Source organism: Mesocricetus auratus, unplaced genomic scaffold (genome assembly GCF_017639785.1).
Source record: "Mesocricetus auratus isolate SY011 unplaced genomic scaffold, BCM_Maur_2.0 Super-Scaffold_100028, whole genome shotgun sequence".
Classification (NCBI taxonomy): Eukaryota; Metazoa; Chordata; class Mammalia; order Rodentia; family Cricetidae; genus Mesocricetus; species Mesocricetus auratus.
In genome coordinates, this window is record NW_024429209.1 from 862077 (window position 1) to 886997 (window position 24921).

The 24921-nt window shown below is 41.3% G+C and overlaps 1 protein-coding gene across 5 annotated transcripts in view; it reads left to right on the top strand.

Annotated features, from left to right (window-relative positions):
• Cbfa2t2 (CBFA2/RUNX1 partner transcriptional co-repressor 2) overlaps window positions 1-24921 on the top strand; it is a 103196-nt gene that overhangs the window by 35126 nt on the left and 43149 nt on the right. For 4 of the 5 annotated variants that reach the window (XM_005084647.4, XR_005871607.1, XM_040732976.1 and 1 more), the window contains 2 exons: window positions 18178-18321; window positions 24537-24778. In XM_005084647.4, the coding sequence (XP_005084704.1) occupies window positions 18178-18321; window positions 24537-24778 (386 nt within the window). Of the gene's footprint in view, window positions 1-18177; window positions 18322-24536; window positions 24779-24921 lie in introns of those variants that run through there. The other variant, XM_013124092.3, reaches the window with a different exon arrangement.

Sequence of the window (24921 nt, forward strand, 5' to 3'; positions counted from 1 at the left end):
TCTTTGGCTTTTCAAGACAGGGCTTCTCTGTGTAGCTATGACTGTCCTGGACTTCATTCTGTAAACCAGGCTGGCTTGGAGCTCACAAGGGTGCTGGGAATATGATTCTCATCCTTGCACTTATTCAGCAGGCACTTGACTGACAAAGCTAGTTCCTCAGTCCTGAAATTAATTTTTTAAATACTCTGAAACTATGTATGATGTCCTGTACCTATAATCCAGCATGCAAGAAGCTGAGGGAGTAAGGTTGCCGTGAATTTGAGGTTCACCTGGGCTAGAGATCCCATCTCTAGTAAAAATTAATAAATGAAGAACCACTTGCTTCTGCCTCCCAAGGGCTGTCTTTTATTTCTTTTTTAATTTCATTTTTTGAGGTTCTCATTATATATATCCTTGGCTGGCCTGAAATCCACAGAAATCTGCTGCCTCCTGAAAGCTGAGATCAAAGATGCCACCATGCCTTGCCCATGATTTAAAGTGTGGTGGGCATTTTGAGTTTTCAAAATGAAGTTAGACATATAAACTTGGATACTGTAATACATATTTTATTAGACACTTGGAATGACAAAATTACTTCTGAAATATTTCTGGCAACCTCATTTTCATTTTTATCTGTAGGACCAAAAAAAAAAAAAACCCAACTTTTTTTCTTCCAGTAGACCATATGGTGTTTGCACAGACAGCTTATGTGAGGTAGCTGTGTTATTTTTCTTTCAGGATAAAATGCTTTACCTGGTGTCAATGTTCTGAAACATTTATTTTGTAGTCATCAGTGTGTGCAGTAATAATTATAATCATTCTATTTTTCATTGCTCCTCCCACACCTCCTTAGGTGTATTCTAGGCTGGCCTAAAGCTTTCTCAAATTTAGGATGACCTTGAACTTCTAATCTTCCTCTTTCTACTTTTTGAGTACTGAGATTGCAGTTCTGTACCACACATAATTTTGAGTTACTAAGGCTGCACCCCAGGGCTTCTTGCATTTTAGGTTTAGCACTACCAGATAAACCATGTCCTGTCTCCCCCCACCTCAAAAAAAAAAAAAAAAGCCTTTGGCTGTTCTTGTTTTTGAGACAATGTTAATCTTACTATGTGTCCCTGACTGACCTGGAACTCACTATGTAGATTAAGCTGGCTTTGAACTCAGAAATTCATCTTCCTCACCCTTTTGAATTCTGGGATTAGAGGTAAGACATGCCATGTCATTCTTAGCCTATGATTTCTTTCTTTTTTTTTTCTTTTGGATTATATAGTTAATGTTATTCTACAGTTTGTGTGGTGTTAACCCTAATTTTATGTGAGCTTTTTAATTTTTAAGGTTGTCTTTTTGGGCCAGTGATATGGCTCAGTGAATAAGGACAGCTGCCATACCTGACCAACCTTAGCTCAATCCCTGGGATCCACACGGTGCAAAGAGAAAACCAATTCCAGAAGAGGCTGTTGCATTACCTAGAACTGGTGTTACAATTGAGTCACCATGTGGGTATTGGGAACCAAACTTGGATCCACTGTGGGAACAGCAAGCGTTCTTAGTCAATGAGCCATCTCTCAAGCTCCCAAAGATCTCCTTTTAAAATAATAGTAGGTTTTGGTACTTACATGTTTACTCTGATGGCATAGGTGGCTATTTGCTCTGCCAAAGTGCCCATCTACCTTCCATTTATGTTGCTTGGATTCAGTCCCTGCTATATTATATAGCCTTATATTTACATTGTGCTTTTAATCTGGAAAAGCTTTTTATTCTCATAAAGGCCCCTCAGGGGCAGGAAGTAAAAGCCAGGTGTAATATTTTTATAGAGGAGAAAACTGAGACATCATCATTCTGTTGTCGTTTTAGTTCTTAGATAAGGTCTTTTTCCATAGTTTGACTGCAAAGAGTGCTCTCCAATAGGAAGAACCTCCTTCAGTTATTTAGATAACCCCGAGGCAGCCTTACCAGGATTGCCTACTGGCAATGCAGACAGCATGGTTGCTGGTCATGGAGCTCACAGCCTGATATCTGCAAGCTGCAGCTGTATTGTTTTTGCTACAGTCTCTCTATATTGCTGCTTGCATTTGTGAAGAATCACAGAATCTGGAAGATTGTAAGTTAACCGAGAGAGAGAGAGAGAGAGAGAGAGAGACAGAGAGAGACAGAGAGAGACAGAGAGAGACAGAGAGAGACAGAGAGAGACAGAGAGAGAGACAGAGAGAGAGACAGAGAGAGAGAGACAGAGAGAGAGAGAGAATGAGAATGTGTGTGTGTGTGTGTGTGTGTGTGTGTGTGTGTGTGTGTGTATATTCTGTACTTTGGAGAGCTGTCCATGAAATCTCATAGTTGATACTGTTCTCTCAGTTCATTTATTGCCATCTTTAGTTCATCATTCCTATCCAGTTTTAGTTTAATGCCAAAATAAGATTGAGCTATCATGATAGATGACTTGAGTGAGTACTAATTGTGTCACTGAGGTGTCTGCCACAATTTTCTCTACCTCATTTTGTTCTTCTGTTCTTTAGCCTGTTTTGGTAAACATATACTACTTGGTTACATTTAAGGGTATTTCTGAGCAGGGTTGCTTGTTGACCTCTCTGCCATTCCATTTAACACAGGCTCTCAGTAAGTAACCCATCCTGGGTCCTGGCTTCCTATTCATGGCGACATTCTTCCTGCCTAATTCTCCCAAGTACCACGATTAAAGGTGTGAACCATTATTCCGGGCTGTGGGGTTTGTTTGTTTATGCTTTAGAGACAAGATTGTGCCTTGTGTACCTCTGGTTGCTTGGTAACCAAGCAACTCTGCAGCCATACTGAGCTCTGGGCAGGCCTCCTGTTTCTTTCTGATTACTGGGATTACAGGCATGTGCCAGTATATTGGGTTTGTCAGTCCTGGAGATTGAACTCAGGACTTTGTGCTACTAAAGACGTATTCTACCAACTGAGCTATATTTCAGGGGTAGTGTATTTGTTAATTATATTTTAAGGCACATCTGTTGCAACTTCTAAAACCAGCCCATTAATTTGTTGTTGTTGAGACAGGTTCTCACTATGTAGCTCTGGCTGTTCTGGAACTCAGTCTGTAGATCAGCCTGGCCTAGAACTCAGAGAGATCTGCCTGCATCAGCCTCCCACATGCTAGGATTAAAGGCATGTGTATACCTCTCATTTTGGATTTCTTTTGTTACAGTTCTAGGCTCTACCACTCTTAGCTATATAACTCTGAATATAACTTACTATTTCTTTCCTTTAGTTTTTGGTTAAATGGTAAAGAATTGGATATGGTGCTGTAGACCTGTTGTCCCAGCACTTGTGAGGCAGAGGCGGTATACTTACTGGCCAGAGGTTCAAAGCTGGGCTTAGGTATATAGGCTAGCATTAGGCAAAATAAGAACCAATAAATAAAGGAAAAAAGAAAACTGTCTTTTTTTGTTTGTTTGCTTGTTTGTTTGGATTTCTTTTTGAAACAGCGTTTCTCTGTGTAGCCCTGGATGTCCTGAATGAACTCTGTCAGACTGGCTTTGGAACTGGAGACCTGCCTGCCTCCGCTTCCTGAGTGTTAGGATTAAAAAGATGTGTACCACCAAAAATTATTTTCTAGGGCAATTCATGTATGATTGAGCCATTTTTCAGTGAGTAATGAGTCAGGTTTTTTTTTTATTTGGTATTTTAGTTTTTTAAATAGCCCTCCCTCCCCCCAGTAGTCACATTGAAGTCAAATTGATGGGAAAAGACAATTAGAGCCTAAAGTTTAATGTGGAAATGAGATAAACTGCTTCTACATTTTTGTTGAAAGAACCTTTGTTGACAGTGGGAATTTCTTAAAGAACTCCTATATTCACAGGTACTGCCCCCTCCCCCACCCCTTAAGTCATTTTATTGCAAGCTTTCAGAGTTGCTGTAGTGTGCAGTGTTCCATGACTGGTTTAACAACTCCCTGCTTGTAATGCCTAGAGCTGTCATCCAAGGAGACCAAACACATGGCACTACACTGCATTTCCAGATGTCCTTCCCTCTGTTTGTGTGACTTGGAGCTAGGAAAAGGGTGTTTGCTCTTGAATAGGAGAAAAAAAATATTCCCTGGCATAAGACCCACCCTGGCACCATTTCCACATCTGCTGTTGATTAGAAGTGAATGCTGGTCAGTCCGGATGTCAGAGTGCTGGTCTGGTTATCAGGCCCAGCCTTCAAGAAGAAATAGTGCAGGAAAGCTAAAGGGTGACTTAACTAGCTCTGCAGAGAATCTGGAAGAAGACCCTTTCACAGCGTGGTACATTCCTGAGTGCTTTCTATGTGTTAATCAAAATGTCTACATATAGAAACTGCCGTTAGAAAGGAAGGGAGGCAGATGTGCAGCGGAAACCTTTTATAATGCATTTTAGAAATACTTTTTTGCTTTTGTTTGTTTGAGAAAGGGTTTCTTTGTGGCTTTGGAGCCTGTCCTGGAACTTGCTCTGTAGACCAGGCTGGCCTCAAACTTACAGAGATCTGCCTGCCTCTGCCTTCCCAAGGGCTAGATTAAAGGCATACACATGCCACCAACTCCTGGCCTAGAAATACATCTTTAAAATGCACAGACATCATATATCCAAACACAGCTAGCTCCCTCCCTCCCTCCCTCCCTCCCTCCCTCCCTCCCTCCCTCCCTCCCTCCCTCCCTCCCTCCCTCCCTCCCTCCCTCCCTCCGGTTTTACAAGACAGGTTTCTTGCTATCTTTTTTGTGGGGTGGGTGGGTGGGTATGGTGATTTTGAGATAGGTTTTTTCTGGGTAGCTTTGGAGCCTGTTCTGGAACTTGCTCTGTAGGCCAGGGTGGTTTTGAACTCACAGAGATCCACCAACATCTGCCTCCCAAGTGCTGGGATTAAAGGTATCGCCAGCACCATCTGGTCCTATCTTTTTAAAAAAGATTTATTGTATGTGTGTGTGTGTTGCCTGCATGTATGTGCACCATATATATAGTGCCAGTGTATGCCAGAAAGGGACATTGGATATCCTGGAACTGGAGTCACAGACTATTGTGAGCTGCCATATGGGTGCCAGGAACTGAACCCAGATGAACCATCCCTCCAGCATTGCTTGTTCACCTCTTTTTTGGGGGTGGTGATGGGGGCTGTCCTGGAACTAGCTCTGTAGACTAGGCTGACCCAACTCACAGGGCCCTGCCTGCCTCTGCCACCACCCTGTTCCTGTTAATTTTTAAAAAGCTTTTGTGGTTCTGGATGTTAGCCAGTGATTCATCATGAGTTATTTTGTGTGTGTTTTCTAGTGAGTATTCTTCACATTATCTTCAACTATATCGCCCCCTCCCTAAAATATAGAGATATTCTTGAATTTTAAATTTTTTATTTTTACAAAACTGGGTTTATATATTTTAGGTAGTTATAGTGAAAAAGTCGCAAAACATTAAATTTTCTTGTTTAAAGTTGGATGTGTAAGAGGTCACTTACTGTAGTTGGAATTTTTTTACTCTTTATTCTTTGGGGGGCCTGCCACCTCGCTCCCAAATAAATACACAGAGGCTTACTCTTTTTTTTTGTTTGTTTGTTTTTTTTTCGAGACAGGGTTTCTCTGTGGCTTTGGAGGCTGTCCTGGAACTAGCTCTTGTAGACCAGGCTGGTCTCGAACTCACAAAGATCTGCCTGTCTCTGCCTCCCGAGTGCTGGTATTAAAGGCGTGCGCCACCAACGCCCGGCCAGAGACTTACTCTTACTTATGAATGCCCAGCCTTAACTTGGCTTATATCTAGCCAGTTTTTTTTTTTTTAACTTAAATCCCGTCTACCTTTTGCCTTTGGGCTTTTACCTTTCTCTGTCTACTCTATATACATTTCTTTCCTTCTTACTCTGTGGCTGGTTGTGTGGCTAGGTGGCTGGTCCCTGGCATCCTCTTCTCCTTTTCTCTCTTTCTCCTTTCTTTTTCTATTTATTCTTTCTGCCTGGTAGCTTCACCTATCCCTTTCCTGCCTAGCTGTTGGCCATTCAGCTCTATTAGATCAATCAGGTGTTTTAGATAGGCAAAGTAACACAACTTCACAGAGTTAAACAAATGCAATGTAAAAGAATGCAACATATCTTTGCATCATTAAAAATATTCCATAACAAACAAATATAACATATCTTAAAATAACATTCCACAACAAGTTACAGTGCCACAGGCCTTTAATTCAGCACTCCAGTGTTGGAGGATATAACTGTGATGAGCATGAGGCCAGCTGGGCTACATGAAATGTCACGTCTGCTGTGCGGCCTGTGTCTGAGAACGTGTGGAGGGTGTCGGGGATTGACAACACAGAGACTTGTTTAATGATGTAAAGAAAACTTTAAGCAGGCCCCAAAAAGGCTCAAGAAAACTTCCTAAGAAAGGCTCCCACCCGAGAAGCTTCTGCTCTCTCCTCTACCCTGGCTGGTTCTGCTCTGACCCCAGAGGTGGATGTGTGTGGGTTTTGAAGGTGTGGTTAGTCTTTGGACAAGGTCGAGGTCAGGGCGGTTTCCGTGGGAAGGCCTTTTCCAGGAACTTATTGTATCGTTTTTAGTAAACATGTTTTTACTAAACATTGTCTTACAGCTGCCTACTTCCAGGCAGAAGGGGAAGTGGGTCTCTGCTCAAGGTCTGGTGTTCCCACAATGAAACCCTGTCTCCAAAAATATTAAAGTAAAAAGAGGGTTTAGGATTATCTAGTAGGACCTAGATTCACTTGAAAGAAAGAAAGGAAGGAAGAAAGAAAGGAAGGAAGGAACTGGGAATGTTGGTGCATGTGTGCCTTTGATCCCAGCACTCAGGCAAAGGCAGGTTGATTTCTTAGTTCAAGGCCAGCCTGATTCAGAGTGAGTTCCAGGACAGCCAGGGCTACACAAAGAAGCCCTGTCTTCAAAAAATTAAAAAAAAAAAAAGGGGGGGGAACAAAATACTTTAGAGTACTCTTTGCATGTAAATAAAAAGCAAATGTGTTTGATATTCTGACTGGACTTGACACTAGGAATAACCATAGCAATGAGGGCAATTCTAGTTCTGAACCTAGCTCCATGGGCTCTTAGGACCTGAGGCGCAGAGAAAGGCCAACGTTTAGGAAACAAGAAAGCACAGTGGTGGATTTAGGGACCTGTGATGTGAAGTTTTCAGTGTTGTTCATTATGTAGTTGCTGATGGGAATGCTCAACATTTGGTAGGACTCTGTTTGAGGGGTTTTCGGTTGTGGGTATTGTTATTTGAAGCAAATATTTGCTGAAGCCATGGGTGTAGCATGGATATTGGAATGAAGGTGTATGTATGAGTGTACATGTTCATGGTTTTCTTCATTAGCTACTTCTTTTTTCTTTCTTTTTGGTTTTTTGAGACATGTTCTCTCTGTGTAGCTTTGAAGCCTGTCCTGGAACTCTCTCTGTAGACCAGGCTGGTCTTGAACTCACTGAGTCCACCTGCCTCTGCCTTCTGAGTGCTGGGATTAAAGGTGTGTGCCACCTCCAGTTGGCCTCTTTTTCCTTTTTTAATTTAATTTAATTTTTGAAAGAGGGTCTCATTATGCATGTCCCAGAGCTCAATATTTTGTAATTCAGACTGGTGTTGAACTCAAAAGATCTGCCCACTTCTCTCTGCCTTCCATGAGCTAGGATTAAAGGTATGTGCCACTATGCCCAGCTATATCTTCTGAGGATTACCCACTTAAAAATAATTCCTTTTCGTCAGGTAGCGGTAGGGCATGCCTTATACTGTAGCACCCGGGAGGCAGAGGCAGGTGGATATCTGTGAGTTTGAGGCCAGCCTGGTCTACAGAATGAGTTCCAGGACAAGCCAGAGCTACACAGAGAAACCCTGTCTAGAACCAAAAACACAAAAAGGAAAAGAACATTTCTTTTCAGGTCCAGGTATAGTTGTGCAAGACTTGCCAGCACTCAAGAGGCAGAGGTAGATAGACCTCTATGAATTTGAGGCCATCCAGGATGATATAGTGAGAATCCCTTCTCTCCTCCTCCCACCAAATAAATTTTGGGGGGGGGTACACGGGTGGTAGACAGTAACCCTAGGTACTTAGGAAGTTGAGGCAGGAGGATTGCAATTCCTAGGTCAGCATAGGCAATCTAGCAAAGCCTGGTTTCAAAATCAGTTAAAATGGACTGAGGGCCAAGTGGAAAAACAAAACAAACAAACAAAGGCTTATGATGTTAGCTTTGTGGCAGTGCTTGTATAACTGGAGGAAGGTCCTGTTTTCAGTCCTTAAAGGCAGCACAAAATAAATTCAAAATAATTCTTGCGATTGATGTTTTATGCTTGTGATTGGTACTGTAAAACATGTTAGATTCTTTATGTTTTTGTTCTCTTTTGTTTTGCTTTAATCTCAGGGAACTAGAGGTGTTAACCTATGTTTTAAAACTCACATTTGGTAGTGGTACAAACAGCTGTCACACTGCATAATTGTCACATCATTATGAGAGTTACTGTTGCTCACTAATCTGTAGGTATAAATCTGTATTTTAACTGCATGTGATCAGGAAAAATTAGTTATTGAAAGAGTTTATGCAGGATAGGCCGTCTGCTCTTTATTTCCAAATCCAAAATGAGTAAATCCGCTAATTAAGATGTGTATAGAATACAGAGAAACCTTGTCTCGTGAAAACAAAAACAAAAAAGATGTGTATAGAAAAGTGAGCTCAGTGAAGTCTAAAGAGGTAACTTTGACTTAGGTAGTCACTGTGTGGAAGTATAAAATATGTAGACATTCTCTTCATTTCATGGAAAATACACTTAGATTCAGCTGTGTCAAGCCTCCTCCCCCTTTTTTGCTGCTGTTATACCTACTTTGGGTCTGCTTCAGGAGACTAGAGGTTGAGACAGGATTTTATTGTGTGGCCTGGGCTGGCTTTGAACTTTGGGCAGCTGTTTTGTTTTGTTTTTTCCGAGACAGGGTTTCTCTGTGGCTTTGGAGACTGTCCTCTTGTAGACCAGGCTGGCCTTGAACTCACAGAGGTCTACCTGCTTCTGCCTCCCAAGTGCTGGGATTAAAGGCATTCTCTCTTCCCCAGAATCACATGTCAACCCTCCACGCTTGACTACATTTTCCAGAATCCTCCTTCTCTCCTAGTCCTGACTATCTTGCTTCCCTATTGGCCAACAGTGTTTTATTCATTAACCAGTGAGAGAGACATACACAGAAGGACTTCCCCCATCACATTCTAGACACATTTCTCCATACAAATAGAAGGAAAATATGACTTAATATAGAAAATGCTTTGATGGAGTGCAGAAATGGAGAAATTATAAGAGTTTATTTATTTATTTTTTTGGTTGGTTTTGATGATGTTGATTCAGGTTTCTCTGTGTAGTCCTGACTGTCCTGGGACACACTCTATAGACCAGGCTGACCTCGAACTCAGAAAGTACCTGCCTCTGCCTCCAGAGTGCTGGGATTAAAGGTGTGTGCCACCACACCTGGCTAAGTTTTTTCTCTTTGTAGTGAATTATTCAGTAAATATTTTTAAAGAATTAATTGTCCAAAAGAATAATTGCATTGCTCTGTATTATGTGCATTCCTTAATTGTTGATGTTCTTTGTAATTATAATTTCCAGTGCCTTTACAGTTAGCATCGATGTGCTATTCGACCATTTAATTAACCATTCATCAAAAGAATAAATTGCATTTTCCCTTGAGCTTTTTTGTTTGTTTGTTTTACGAGACAGGGTTTCTCTGTATTGTTTTGGAGGCTGTCAGCCCAGCCTGGCTTCCAACTCACAGAGATCCACCTGCCTCTGCCTCCCGAGTGCTGGGATTAAAGGCGTGTGCCACCACCGCCCGGCGAGCTATTTTCTTAAGGATAAATTCTCAAGGAGTGAGGTCACACAGAGAGAATGAATATTTTGCTGGCAGAGGAATGTGTTTTTTTTAACCCTATTAATTTAATGTTGGTAATTTGAAATACGTTCATTTTTGTTTTTTCTTCTGACTATATCAGTAATTAGACACTGGCACTAATGGAACAAATGAGAGTATGGATAAAATATGCCTTAACAGCCAAAACTGGAAATGGGTGACTGTTTTCTTTTTAAAAGTCACCATCCCAATTTATTGTGTTTAGCAGAGCTGTGGGGCCTGGCATAGGAAATAGAGGGAATCCATATTAAAACTTTGGCTATGGTAAATAGAAAGTTTATTTTAGAAAAAAGATTAGCTATAGAAGAAAAGCATAATTGCTGTTTATGATTTGCCTGATGCATTATAGGTTTGATTAATTAATTATTTTATTTTTGAGACAGGTTTCTCTGTATCCTTGGCTGTCCTAGAACTTGCTCTGCAGTTCAGGCTGACCTTGAACTCAGAGATCCACCTGCCTCTGCCTCCTGAGTGCTACATTATATTTTCTTTTAAAAATGTGGGTTTTTTTGTTTTTTGTTTTTGTTTTGTTTTGTTTTTTGCATTGTGTGTTTTTATAGGTCAAAGGACAGCATGCATGAGTTTTCTTCTTCCACCGAGTGGAACCAGGAATCAAACTCAGGTTGTCAGACTTGGTGGCAATCTCCTTAACATGCTCACTAACCCAAGTGTACTTAATCCTTTGTCCTTTGCCCTTTGCATGTGTGTCTAAGAAGCTAGCTAGCTAATTAATGAGTATGGTAGTTGACCAGGTACAGAAGAACCACTAGTGTGGGTGCCTGTAGCCCTGTCAGCATTGTGATTAGTGGTTGTTGTCTCTGCTATTGAAATGGAGAAAACTGAGGTTCTTGTTGATAATTAGTCACTGCCCACCAAATGTGAGGCCCACCTGGGCTACATGAGCATGAGCTCTTCTAGCATATCCTGGAGGCTAAGGTAGGAGGAGTTCCTAAAGCTCAGAAGAAGAAGGCTAACATCTCAGAAAAGGTATTATCTCTCTTCAAATTTATGCCTTCCTACTGAGATGTAATACTCCCTGCTTTTGTTTATTGACATCAGCTTTAATTATGTTTCTTTAAGTGGACCTTTATGGAAAATATCTTGGATATTTCCAAGACAGAATTTAAATCATGTCACATGCAATTCATTTGAACTCAGGGCTGATTGGTTTTGATAGTTAAAGCCGTTAATTCTAACTCACAGGATTTCTGTCCTCAAGCAAATGAGAGATTTCATGTCTGGGTCACAAACATTGCTTCATTCAGATTTTTTAAGGAGCTGGTGATAGCTCAGTGTGTAAAGATGCTGACATATCTGATGATATGAGTTTGTTCCCTGGGTCTCAAACAGTGGAAAGAAGGAACATACTGCCACAAGTTGTCCTCTGACCTCCTCATGTGCATTGTGCTGAGATGATAGGTATGTAATCTCATACTAGTTATTAGCTATGCCTAGAAATCAAATAGAGTCAAATTAATAAAGCTTCATGAGTTTTTGTTTGTTTGTTTGTTTTGTCCTGGCTTGCTAGAGTTTGAAGGCATGTAATCAGGACAGTGAGGGTTTGTGGTCAGTCTTTTGATTAGGCGTGGTAATGATTGTCTAGGTCTTCTTCCCATTTAACCGACAGTGCTATCTTTACATTATTACAGAACGCTCTAATTCAGAAGTTCTGGCCAGATGTAGGACAGTTGGGGGTATGTCCAGAAGCTTCTCATCATAGAAAGCTTGCTGGTTAGCCTCCACCACTCCTGAACCTGAAGTTCTGTTTTTTGTTTGTTTTTCCTCACCCCAAAATAGAAGCTGTATGTTTTGGGGGGCACAGGGACTTTCCTTCATCACTTCCTTCCTTCGTTCCTTCCTTCCATCTATATATTTTCTTTTCTTTTCTTTTTTTTTTTCTTCTTCTTCCAAGACAGGGTTTCTTTGTGTAACAGCCCTGGCTGTCCTGGAACTCTCTCTGTAGACCAAGCTGGCCTCAAACTCACTAAGATCCACCCACCCAGGTGCTGGGATTAAAGGTGTGTATCACCACTGCTCTGAAGGGTCTTAATTTTTCAAACATTAAGGGACCCTAACATTGGCAAGCTCTTTCAGGGTTTGACAAATAAATATGTATAAAAAGAAAAGAATATTTGTATTATACAAGCTGACTGAATATGGTAATGTGATTTAAAACTTTTTCTTGGAGCTGAGGATGTAACTCAATGCCTAGCATACACAGCCCATTTTCCCATACTACTTAAGCCAACCAAAATAAAGAGCAATCACAAGTTTACATGAACTATAGTTGGGGGGCCAGATGTGTGTCACAAACCATGTAGTTTATTTTTGGTGTCTCTGTCCATTGTCGTTGTCGTCATCCTGCCGCCTCCCATATATCCTAGGAGACAAAAAAGGGTATTTAGATCCCTTGTCACTGAGTTATAGGCAGTTGTGAGCTGCCCATTGTGGATGCTATGAACTGAACTCAGGTCCTCTGCCAGAATAGCAAGTGCTCTTAACCACTGAGCCATCTCTCCAGCTCCACATTTGTGAAGGAACAGGGTGCACATAGCTGGTCTAAAACTCACTATGTAGCAAGGCTGCTCTTGAAATCCTGATTCTTACCAGACATTGTGGCTAATGCCTTTAATCCCAGCACTCTGGATCCAGAGTCAGTGGGAGGAAAAGAACTAACCTCTACATGTACCCCAGTACACATTCAAGCATGTTTGTTTGCATGCACACACTAAAATAAATATTACTTTAAAAAATTTTAGGGACTGGAGAGATGGCTCAGCAGTTGATAGCACCAAGTTCTCACAAAGTACTTGGGTTCAGTTCCCAGCACCCACATGCCACCTTACAATTTCTGTAACTCCAGTTCCAGTAAATTCACCACCGTCTTCTGGTATCCACAGGCACCAGGCACATACATGGTACACATATACGAAGGCAAAAAAAAAAAAAAATCATTATTCCTGAAATTCAATGAGGAGCAGGAGTCAGGTACTAGTAGATCCCTATGACTTTAAGGACAACCTGGTTTATGTAGCAAGTTTCAGTCTAACCAGAGCTACCTGGTAAGAAACTTTCTCAGAGAACCTAAATAAATAATGAAAGAAAGAAGGAGCTAGTGTATACAGAGATCCACCCCCAAACATTAGTCAGAAAGAGAGCCCAGACTGGAGGTGTCTATCAGGTCCCTCCCCTTGGGGCTCAGGGAAACCTGGAGGAAGAGAGAGAGGAAGAATTGTGGGAGCCAGAGGGATTGAGGATACTGGGGGGGGGGAGCACGGCCTACAGAATCACCTAAGCAGGGCTCATGAAGACTCACAGACATTGAAGCAGCAATAATGAGGCCTGCACTGGTCTGGGCTAGGTCCTACGTGTGTGTTATGGCTGTTAGCTTGGTGTTTTGTGGTGGTGACTCTGACTCTTTGCCTGCTTTGGGACCCTTTTCCTCCTAATGGGTTGCCTTGCCTGGCCTTAATGTAAGGGTTTGTGCCTGGTCTTATGTATCTTGTGCTGTGTTTGTTTGATGTTGCTGGGAGGCCTGCTCTTTTCTGTGGTGAGGGGGTGTTGGTGTTGGTAATGTATCTGGAAGAGGGGAGGAAGGGAATGCTGTGGTCTTGATGTATTGTATGAGAAGACTAAATAAAATTTCAAAAAAATTCTAGAAAGATGACTCTGGTTAAGAGCATTTACTGATTTTTCAGAAGACCTAAGTTTGGACCCCTCCCTCCCTCCCCCTCTCCCCCCTCTTCCACTGTGGATCAATCCCAGGTCCTTACATATACATCACAAGCATTCTACCACTGAAACACACCCCCTGATTCAGACAGGGCGTTGCTGTATACTACCCATGCTGGCGTGGAACTCTAGATCTTCTGCCACAGCCTTCTAAGTGCTAGATTACAGAGGCAAGCCACTTTGCCCAATGTATCTTATAAGTGTACCATTCAGTGGTGGTGTTTATTCATATTGTTGTATAGTCATCATCACCACTGTCTCCAGAACCCTTTCCATCTTTTAAAACTGAAACTCTATATCCATTAAGTGGTAACTCTCTCAGGGCTGGAGAGATGGCTCAGTGGTTAAGAAGAGCACTGACTACGCTTCCATATGACCTGGGTTCAATTCCCATCACCCACATGGAAGCTCACAGCCGTCTGTAATTCCAGTTCCAGAGAATCTGGCACCCTCATACAGATACACATGCAGACAAAACACCAGTGAACATTAAAAAAGATGTAAATAGTAACTCTCCAACCTGGCCTGTTAACTACTCTAGAAACCTTAGGAGTAGAATTATAGCATTTGGTTTTTGTGTCTGGCTTATTTTATGTCGCTCATCATTACACTTTTCCAATGTGTCAAAGTTTCCTTTAAAGCTAATTATTACTGCATTGTATATATGTATATGCCACATTTTCCTTAGGGGTTATGCTGTTTGGTGTTTGAGACAGGGTACTTTGCAAGCACTAGGATTACTGATAATGCACCATTGTTTGTCGCTGCTTTTGTGTTTTAGCTATTGTGAATAGTGCTAATGGTAATGGGAATGACTGTAGTAATATAAATATCTTTTCAAGAGGCTGCCTTTCAGTCATGTGACAGATAATTTTTAAAGTGAGAAAATAATCTTTTGTCCCAGGTGTTATGTAGCTGATTAATGATAAAAAAAAAGGCTGTAGCTGGACATGGTAGTATGTCTGTAATCCCAGGACTCAGCAAATGGAGATAGTAGTTCCAGGGGTCAGCTTGTTATATGTGAGATTGACTCCCTAATTGATTAATTGATTAATTAATTGAGTCCCTAAAGTGATTTTTTTGTTTTTTGTTTTTCGATACAGGGTTTCTCTGTATTGTTTTAGAGGCTGTCCTGGAACTCACTCTGTAGACCAGGCTGGCCTCGAACTCACAGAGATCTGCCTGCCTCTGCCTCCCGAGTGCTGGGATTAAAGGCGTGCACCACCAACGCCTGGCCCTAAAGTGATTTTGAAAATCTGTTTCTCCTTCTCCCCTCTGCCACAAAAGGTCTCCAGAATGCTTAGCAATTCTAGGTCAAACTTTGAGAACTGTTTAAAACACCATGGATAGTACTCTAATCCCAGCATTCTGGAGACCGAGGAAGGAAGATTGATGCAAGCTCTAGCCTGGGCTATGTAGTAAGTTCAGTACTATTATGGAATATATAGTGAAACTTTGTCTAGTCTTTTCTCACTAAGCCAAGGTAAAGAGCTGATGTTTTATTGTAGGAACAGGCCGTTAAAATGAGTTTTACATTCATTTAAACCCACTTTAGGGCTTAAATCAGCTAGATTAAAAGGGGTCACATATGAAGCAGGAAGAATCATTAGGGTTAGTTGTTACCATTCATGACAGTGGCTACAGTATCGTCAGTGGAGGAGGGATATGGGATACCTTGTAAAGTACTTTGGAGTTGGACTGTTAACATTTACTCTATTGTATTTTGTTTCAGAAGGTTCATTCCAGAGACACCATAGTACAGTTGTCGTGGCTGGTGCTAGAAAGACCTGAGTTCCATCTTAGGAGAGCTATTAATTAGTGGTATGAAAAGTTGACAGTGCCCTGTTTCAGACAGACAGACAGACAGACAGACAGACACACTCACACACACACACACACACACACACACACACACACACACACACACACACGCAATTGAAGTGGGGATGATTATATGCGACTAAGAAGACAAGAGCTAACTTATTTCATGATAGTACCAGGCTGCTCTGGACTCTGACTGTGTTAATAAATGTTCAGTCAGGATGTTAATACTAATTATGTTAAAAGCTTGAGATCAGTTAAACAGACTGTGGCAGAGGTAGCCTTTCTGAGAAGGCAGGGTATTTGTCATTTCTCATCATGTGAAAAATATTACCTTGGTGGAGACTTGAAACAGATGGTGTACAGTTGGAGTAGACTCTGTTATTTCAAATAAACATTTGCTGGAACTGGGGTACAGCAATCCATATTTCACTTTTCCCTGTTTACACTTTCAGGTCAGCTGTGTTGCTGCTGCTTTTACTAGGCATGAAGGTTATCAACAGACTTTGATGTTGGCAGGCTGATTACAACATGTCTTTAAATATTAAAATGATTAGCAATGGAAGAAACCCTTTAGTTACCTACCCTCTATACTCAGTGGCATAATGGCTGTTAGCACTAGCTAACTGTGTGTGTGTGTGTGTGTGTGTGTGTGTGTGTGTGTGTGTGTGTGTGTGTGTGTGTGTGTGTGTGTAGTCTAACAACGCTTTCTCATCTTAATTTTTAACACCTGCTCACTGGAATGACTTGTAGCTAATCAGCATTAGAACCAGGCTTCAGGCACATCTTCTAGATTTAAGATCAGTGTTGTCTTCCACAGGAAGAAAAATTTATGGTTTTGATCTCATGTAGTCCATTATTAGCTCAGACACTCATTGTAGTTGAAGACCTTGAACTTGTAATTCTCTTACCTCCTCCTTCTAAGTCCTGAGGCCAGGGGGTAGTATATGTGTATACGTTTGTGTATGTTAGATGAGGTTTCTACTGAGCTACGTCCCTGTGCCTTTACATGATTTTCTCAGATACCTAAGTATATTAATTTCCACTTGCATTGTAGCCAGACTGGCCTGGATAGGAAGTCTGAGCTTTGGATTAAAGGCTGTCGACTGACCAGGTGGAGGGTGATATCAAATGCCAAGGGCTATCATTAGCTGCTCTCCATCCATCTAAAAGACAATGAGTCATGGTCCTCAAGGGGGATGGAGGCTGTAGCCAGCTCAGCTTAGATGCATTGAGAAAGAGTTGGGTATTACTGCCAAACATCCATCCACTCCCATTTGCAGCCTAGTGAGTGGGGTGAGCTTCAGGAGGCAAGCGCAGCAGCTCACTAGCCCAGGAATCAGAGAGGACAAACTTCATTTTCACAGAGAAAGCATCCTGACCAGGGACAGCAAGAGGGGACATTTTAGCCTCATGGCTCACAGAATACTGTAGGTTTTGTTAGGGGTTTTGTAACATGGGTGCTTGACTTCCTTGATACTTTTTATTCATATATCCCTCTCCGAAATAGAGCTACTGCAAACTGGAACATGAAATAGTATTTGGGGACATCTTTCCTATCAAATTGTGGTGAATATGTTAAGATGTACCTTGTGGTTTGTATGACCATGGTGGAATATACTATCTTTATAGCGATCCTACAAGAAAGCTTTGGTTTTACCTTCTCATTTAAACCTTTTCTGTGGTCTTTGCACTTGAAATCAAAATCAATTGCTACTACAGTATTTAAGTTAAAAAAAAAACCCAACAACAACAGGAAATTAGTGAGAGACATATAGTTCAGTTTAAAGGTGAGCCTGAATAGGTTCTCTTTTGTGAGAAATAATTTATTTTAAATGTTTTTTTGAGTCAGGTTCTTGCCCCATTTAATTCAGAATGTTTTATAGCTAGAGTCTGGGTTTGAGCCTCTGATCTTCCTATTTATACCACCCTGGTGCTGGGATTACAGGCATTGTGCCACTTTGCCAGATTTTATTTATTTATAATTTCTTAGATTTTCTTATGTGTATTTGTGTTTTGCCTCCATGTATGAGAAGCCAGAAGAGGCTATGATATTGCTTGGAACTGGTGTTAAAGCTGGTTGTGAGCTAGGAACTGAACCTCTGTCCTCTTTAACCTCTGAGCCATCTCTCTGCGCCCCTACCCCCTTACATTTTTTTTTTCATGTGCAGTGGTATTTTGTTTGCATTTATGTTTGTGGGGGTGTCAGATCCTCTGGAACTGGAGTTACAGATAGGTGTGAGCTGCCATATGGGTACTGGGAATTGAACCCAGGACCTCTGGAACAGCAGCCAGTGCTCTTACTGCTGAGCTAACTCTCCAGCCTCCCTTTCCCCAGTCTTAAAAAGGTCCTTTCCAAGGCCTGCAAGGTGTTTACTGCCAAGCCTGAAAACCTGAATTTGGTCACCTGGACCTACATGGTAGAAGGAGAGAACTGACTCTGGCAAGTTGTCTTCTGACTGCCACACACATATCATGTTGTATGTGCGCCAGTACACACACACACACACACACACACACACACATACACACACACACCCCAAGTAAATAAATATGTAATTAGATTTTTTAAAGGTTCTTTCCCCAAATAAAGTAGTATTTGTAGAGCTAGATGTTAGGACATGAACATATTTCTAGGCCAGGTAGTTAATGTTTTACCCTTTGCTGTAAGTATTATCTTAACTTCTGAGTCCTCTAGGGAAATAGGTTCATTTCCAATTGCTATTGCTATTTATTATTTATAGAGAACTTTGACCTCCCTTTTTTTTTATTTTTTTATTCTTTGCAGTTGGTTGTGAGAAAAGGGTGCCAGCAATGCCTGGATCGCCTGTGGAAGTGAAGATACAGTCAAGATCCTCACCTCCCATCATGCCACCCCTCCCACCAATAAATCCCGGAGGACCGAGGCCAGTGTCTTTTACTCCTACAGCATGTGAGACCTCTTAATTAAATTGAATTCCTGATTCAGAGTCATAATGTAGATCTGAGTAACATTAAGCCTTCCATATACATCATTCAACATGACTAAAATCTAAACAAGGGTATAGTGATACGTTCCTATAATTTCAGCCTGTAATCCCAGGACTCAGAGAATCGAGCTCTAGGCCACCCCCTGGTGTGACACATGCCTTTAATCCTGGCATGCGGGAGGTGGAAACAAGTGGCTCTCAGTGATTTTTGAGGCCAGTCTGGTCTATACAGTGAGTTCCAGGCCAGTTGAGCTACTTAGTGAGGGAGGGGACTATTTCAGTGTGACCTCCAACAATATATAAAGATTGGCATGATTTTATTTATTTGTGGCAGAGTCTCACTACATAGCTGAATACATTATAATTTGAAGAATGTGAAAATACATCATACAGTTTAATTTAAAAGACTGAAAAATTTATTGTCAGGTGGCTACAAGCATAGTAATATTTTTTTTGTTTTGTTTTTTGGTGGGGTGCTTCAAAGAGGGCAGCTCTGATCAGGATAGATCTTTCTGTGGAAACAAAGAAATGAAAGATGATTGCAGCTAATTTTCTAGATTGGTGAAGTTAAGTGTGGAGCTATCTTTTTTGGGAGTTTTAGTAATCTCTTTGACTGGAAGATAGAATTGCCCTCCCTTTTTCCTCAGCCCATTAGTTTTTTATTAATTCGACACCATTTTCCTGAAAACCTGCAGCTTGTTGGGGGATGATGAACAAAGCAAAAGAGTGTACATTAGATAGCTCAGCAGGTGAAAGTACCTGTTACCAAGACTGACAACCTGTTTGCTCCCTAGGACCCATGTTGTAGGGGGAGAGAACCACCAGTTCCTGCAAGTTGTCCTCTGACTCCACATTCACTATGACATATGCACATGAAATAAATGTATTGGTGGTTTGCAAAAATCTAGTAATGTGTATATGTTAAGGTAATATTCTTTGAGCAGTCTCACCTGGTGTGGTGACATACACTTGAAATGCTTGAGGGAGAAGGGAAGTATAAGGCTGAGGCAGAAAGAACTCTAGTTCAAGGTCTGTCTCAGAAAGCAAAAACCAAACAGGAAGAAGACCAGTCTACCAAGTAATTGCATAGGTACAGAGAAAAGAAATAAAATAGTGGTAGTGTGTGTGCACATTTCTGGAACTCACTCTGTAGACCAGGCTGGCCTCAAACTCAGAGATCTACCTTCCTCTGCCTCTGAGTGTTGGGATTAAAGGTATATACTACTACACCCAGCACAGATTTTTTTAAATCTATTAGGATTTACCTTGGAACAAAGCAGCACAATCCTGTAACTAAAGAAAAGTTCTTATTTCAAGTGATAGCTGAGCTACATGAGATACAGAAGAGTTGCTGGTTTAGAGTGAATACTATCTGTCTAGAAAGAAGGAGTAGAGATGGAGAAGTAACTGTGACTATTTTAGGAGAAGGGAAGTATGATGGAGTGTATACTGGCCTTCATACTCATGGATGATGGTGTTATTAGCTAAGTAGAGGTTAAAGGATTGGCATTTTATATCGGACCCAATGTCTTGACTTAAATTATTTTCTGTACTTCCTTGCTTGCTTGCTTGATTTCTGTTTGTTTTGGTGTGTATCATGTAGCTCAGACTGGTCTTGAACGCCTTATAACCCAACATGATCTTGAACTCTTAATGCTTCTGACTCCACTTTCCAAGTGCTGGTGAGATCATAGGAATGGGCCTCCATGCCCAACTTTGTTTTTCTAAGATAGGGTCTCATTCTGTAGTTCAGATTCGCTTCCAAGATAAAATCCTCATAACTTGTCTCCTGAGTGCTGGTGGCACCACTAGTGTGAGCCCACTACATCTGCCATATTTTTTTTTTAAATAACAAACACCCCCCCTACACACACACACACCTCACTTTGTATCCCTGACTATCACAGAATTCACTATGTAGACTAGCCTGGCATCTAATTCACAGATGTGTGCCATCATGCTGACCCTAATGTGATTAGATTTTTTTAAGCATGGATATGATTAGGTTAAATCTGATCGAAACTTAGGTGCTAGGTAATCTTGTTTTACTATTCAGTTATAGAGGAGACTTTTTTAAAAAAATATTTTTATTTATTTATTATGTATACTATCTTCTGCCTGCATGCCAGCAAAGGGCATCAGAGCTCATTCAAGGTGGTTGTGAGCCTCCATGTGGTTGCCAGGAATTGAACTCAGGACCTTTGGAAGAACAGTCAGTGCTCTTAACTGCTGAGCCATCTCTCCAGCCCCAGAGGAGACTTTTTAAAAAATTATTTTTATGTGTGTAGGTGTTTTGCTTGAGTGAATGTTTGTACACCGCTTGCATGCCCACTTAGTCAGATACCCCTGAAACTGGAGTTACATACAGTAGTAAGCAGCCAGGTGTGTGCTGGTTACCAAACCTGGGTCCTCTGGAAGAGCAGCCAGTGCTTTTAACCCCTGAGACACCTCTCCAGTTCCCATAGGAGAAATTTTTCCTTAATGCTACTGAGAATGTGGCTTTAGAAACAAAATACATAAGCTGTGTGTGCCTTTGATCTCAACACTCCGGAGGTAGAGGCAGGTAGATCTCTGTGAGTCTCCAAAAAAAGAGAAAATATATAATAAATTTAGTCCTGAGGTTTCCTACATTAAAACTACCAAGAAGTAACTACTGATGATAGCAGGAAAACAGCAATGCTGATTAATTGTTTTATCATAATTTTATCAAAAATAAAGAATGGGAGATAACCTTTATGGAGTTTAAATAGTGCACTTTCCTTCTAAAAACTTTTGGGTATATGGTGTCTTGATATGCTGGTTTCAACCTCTTGGGCCCAAGTGATTCTTCTGCCTTAACCTCTAGAATAGCTAAGAGCATTTTAGTTTTAGAAGGTATTTTTTTCAATGACCAAGACTTTTGCATTATTTATCAATCTGTGTCAAGACAAGGGGAAAGCTACTCTAAAGGACATTAGTATTTTGAATGGTCAAAGAGAGACATTTTGATGCAGAATTAGGTCATAAAGATAGAACCTGAAAATATCTTTGACATTAGTATAATTCTGTTCCTCTGGTATTTCTCACATGCTAACTTGTGACTGATTGCTTGACTTCTTTGAGATGTTTGGAAGGAGATTTGTAAAATGAATAGAAAGCTGGATGTGGTGGGTCACACCTATAATAATAATATTCTGGAGGCCAATGCAGGAGTATCATAGCAAGTTCAGTGTTAACTGTGCAAGACCCTGCCTAAAAAGGAAGGAAGGGAGAGAGGGAGGGAGGGAGGGAGGGAGGGAGAGAAGGAGGGAAGGAGAGAAAAAAGGGGGCCCTGAGGGAGATGACTCAGGAATTAAGAGCACTTTTTGCTCTGGAGTTTGTTTCCCAACACCCACATGGCAGCTAACAACTGTCTGTTAACTCCAGTTCCAAGAGATCCAATCCATCATCTGAGTCCCATAGGCATCAGACATACATGTGGTACACAGACATACATATAGGCAAGACATTCATACACAGAAAAATTAGATCTTGGGGGGGTAAAAATATGAGTTTCAGTTAGTCTCCAACTCACCCTAAGCACCGTGGTGACTATAGCTAAATGCTCCTTCTGTACCTGTGATTTTGTTTGTTTGTTTGTTTGCAGAAGGGGCTCACAGCACCCAAGTGCTGGGATTACGTGTGAGCATTACTGTAGCTCGCCTTTTCCTATTCATAGTACTCCAAGTTGTGTGTTGTGTCTGCTTGTTTACTTTGTAAATAATGTTATTTAGTCCTTAAGAATTTCCTGCAATATATTTGATCATATTCAACCTCCTCCCCAATTCCTCTCAGATTTCCCCTCAGCTATTCAACTTTATCTCCCTCTTCCCCCGCCCCATCTCTTTCTTTCTCTCTTGTTTTCACACTGATCTCCTCTTCCCTTTCCTCTTCCAGTTTAGTTTGTGTTTACTGAACGACTACTCCTGGGTGTGGGACCTGCCCTGGAGTAATCATGTGTTGCCAGGCATGGTGGCTAATGGCTTTAAATCCCAACAATCAGGAGACAGAGGCAGGGGATCTCCTCATCTACAAAATGAGTTCCTGGACAGCTAGGGCTGCTGTTATACAGAGAAACCCTGTCAGGAAAAACAACCAAAACACACAACAACCCCCCACACACACCCACACACTAAGAATTAAATGCCAATAGCTACAGGGGTGGGGAGCTTTGTGCCCGTCTCTCCTCTCTTCTATGCTGAAATTTTGTCTGGCTTGAACTTGTGTTTGCATTCACAGTCAATCTAAGTCAGTATGTGCATCTTACCTCCCGGTATGTGAAAAACAGTTTCCTTGAAGACATCTACCATCTCTGGATTTTATAGTCTTTCTCATAGATTGCCTAAGTCATGAGGAGAAGAGTATTATAATAGACATCCTGTTTAGGGTTGAGTATTCTGAAGTCTTTTTCTTTCTGTGTTGACCAGTGTTGGGTTTCTGTGGCCATCTGCTACATGAAGAAGCTTCTCTGATGAACGTTGAGTGATACATTTATCTATGCATATAGAAATAAAGCATTAGAAGTAATTTTATTGCTATGTCCAATTAACAAATAACAGTAGGTTTTCTCTTAGGTCTCATGACAGTATCAGATACAGGTTCTGTCTTATGGAGCAGGCCTGAAGTCCATTCAAAAAGTGTTTAGTTACTTCTATAATATTTATAACAAGCAGGCCTTTATTGTAGCTCAGAGTCCATAGTTGGGTTATTTTTTTCCTCCAGTAGCATGCGTAGCACCTTTTTTTTAGCACTCTGAACACTAGCCAGTAGGGGTGAAGCTTCTAGTTAAGTATAAGCTAGATTTTTCCATGTTTGATGACTCTTGATTGGTGTCTCCAGCTGTCACGTCTGCTGCGCGGCCTGTGTCCGAGAACGTGCGGAGGGTGTCGGGGATTGACAACACAGAGACTTGTTCAATGATGTAAAGAAAACTTTAAACAGGCTCCAAAAAAGGTTCAAGAAAACCTCCTCAGAAAAGCTCCCACCAGAGAAGCTTCTGCTCTCTCCTCTACCCTGGCTGGTTCTGCTCTGACCCCAGAGGTGGATGTGTGTGGGTTTTGAAGGTGCGGTTAGTCTTTGGACAAGGTCGAGGTCGGTTTCCGTGGGAAGGCCTTTTCCAGGAACTTATTGTATCGTTTTTAGTAAACATGTTTTTACTAAACATTATCTTACAGCTGCCTACTCCCAGGCAGAAGGGGAAGTGGGTCTCTGCTCAAGGTCTGGTGTTCCCACATCCAGCAGTAGAGTCTTACAGACAAGTTCTGGAGGGTAACAAATAGCATTGACAAAGCTTTTAATGTTTGGTGTTGGGGTGATCTCTGGGACTCCACTGTCCAACAGCTCAAAAAGAGGTTATCTAGTTTTCTTTGGTATGTAGTTGGGGTCTTGTCCCCCCATCATAGAGCATCTCCATTTGAATGTGTATGTAGCTTCTAAAATAGTGTGTAACCTTTTCAAAATGTCTTTATGTTAGTTATCCTTCCCATGTTCCTTTTCTACCTTGTCTTCCCATCTCCCACCCCACTTATTCACTCATCACTTATTCATTTATTTATTTTTATTTGCTTGCTTGCTTGCTTTAAATGAAATGTCACTATGTTACTAAGGCTTGCCTCCTATTCCTGGGTATATATGATCTTTCCATTGCAGCCCCCCAGGGTAGCCATAACTACAACACAAGCACATATCACCATACTTAGATTAGATTTTAACACTTGTACAATATTCCATTGCCATTTTTTCCCGACAGTTTGTCTTGGCACACAACAATCTCTATTGTTTATTTATTTATTTTTGTTTTTTGAGATAGGGTTTCTATATGTAACTTTTGGAGCCTGTCCTGAAAAAACTTGTTTGGTAGATCAGGTTGGCCTCCAACTCAAAAAGATCCACCTGCCTCTGCCTCCCAAGTACTGGAATTAAAGGCATGTGCCACACTGCCTGGCTGGTACACAGCAATCTTATTGAGGGCGGAAATGTGTGTGTGTGTGTGTGTGAGAGAGAGAGAGAGAGAGCTCACACTTATATGCATACACACGTATACATGCACTAAAATGCTATACAGAATTCAAAAGAGTAGTGAAAGAAACTCTGCATAAGTCAGTAAAGATTCTTGTGTTCTGTACTTGAACTGAGTCTTCTGATTCTGGCTTTCTTTTAGTAAGCAACGGCATCAACCATTCCCCCCCTACCCTGAATGGCGCCCCATCACCACCACAGAGATTCAGCAATGGTCCTGCCTCTTCCACATCATCTGCACTAACAAATCAACAGTTGCCAGCTACTTGTGGTGCTCGGCAGCTCAGCAAGTTGAAACGTTTTCTCACTACTCTGCAACAGTTTGGCAATGACATCTCACCTGAGATTGGAGAGAAGGTTCGGACTCTTGTTCTAGCACTGGTGGTAAGTATGGCTTCACCTTCACCAGCTGCCTAAGAAGTTGTAATATTCCTGCTCATTCCCAAACCATGTAGATATTATGGACTATATTAGTTGTTTCACAATTTTTTAAGCTGTCGAACTAAAGATTTCATAGCAGTATTTCT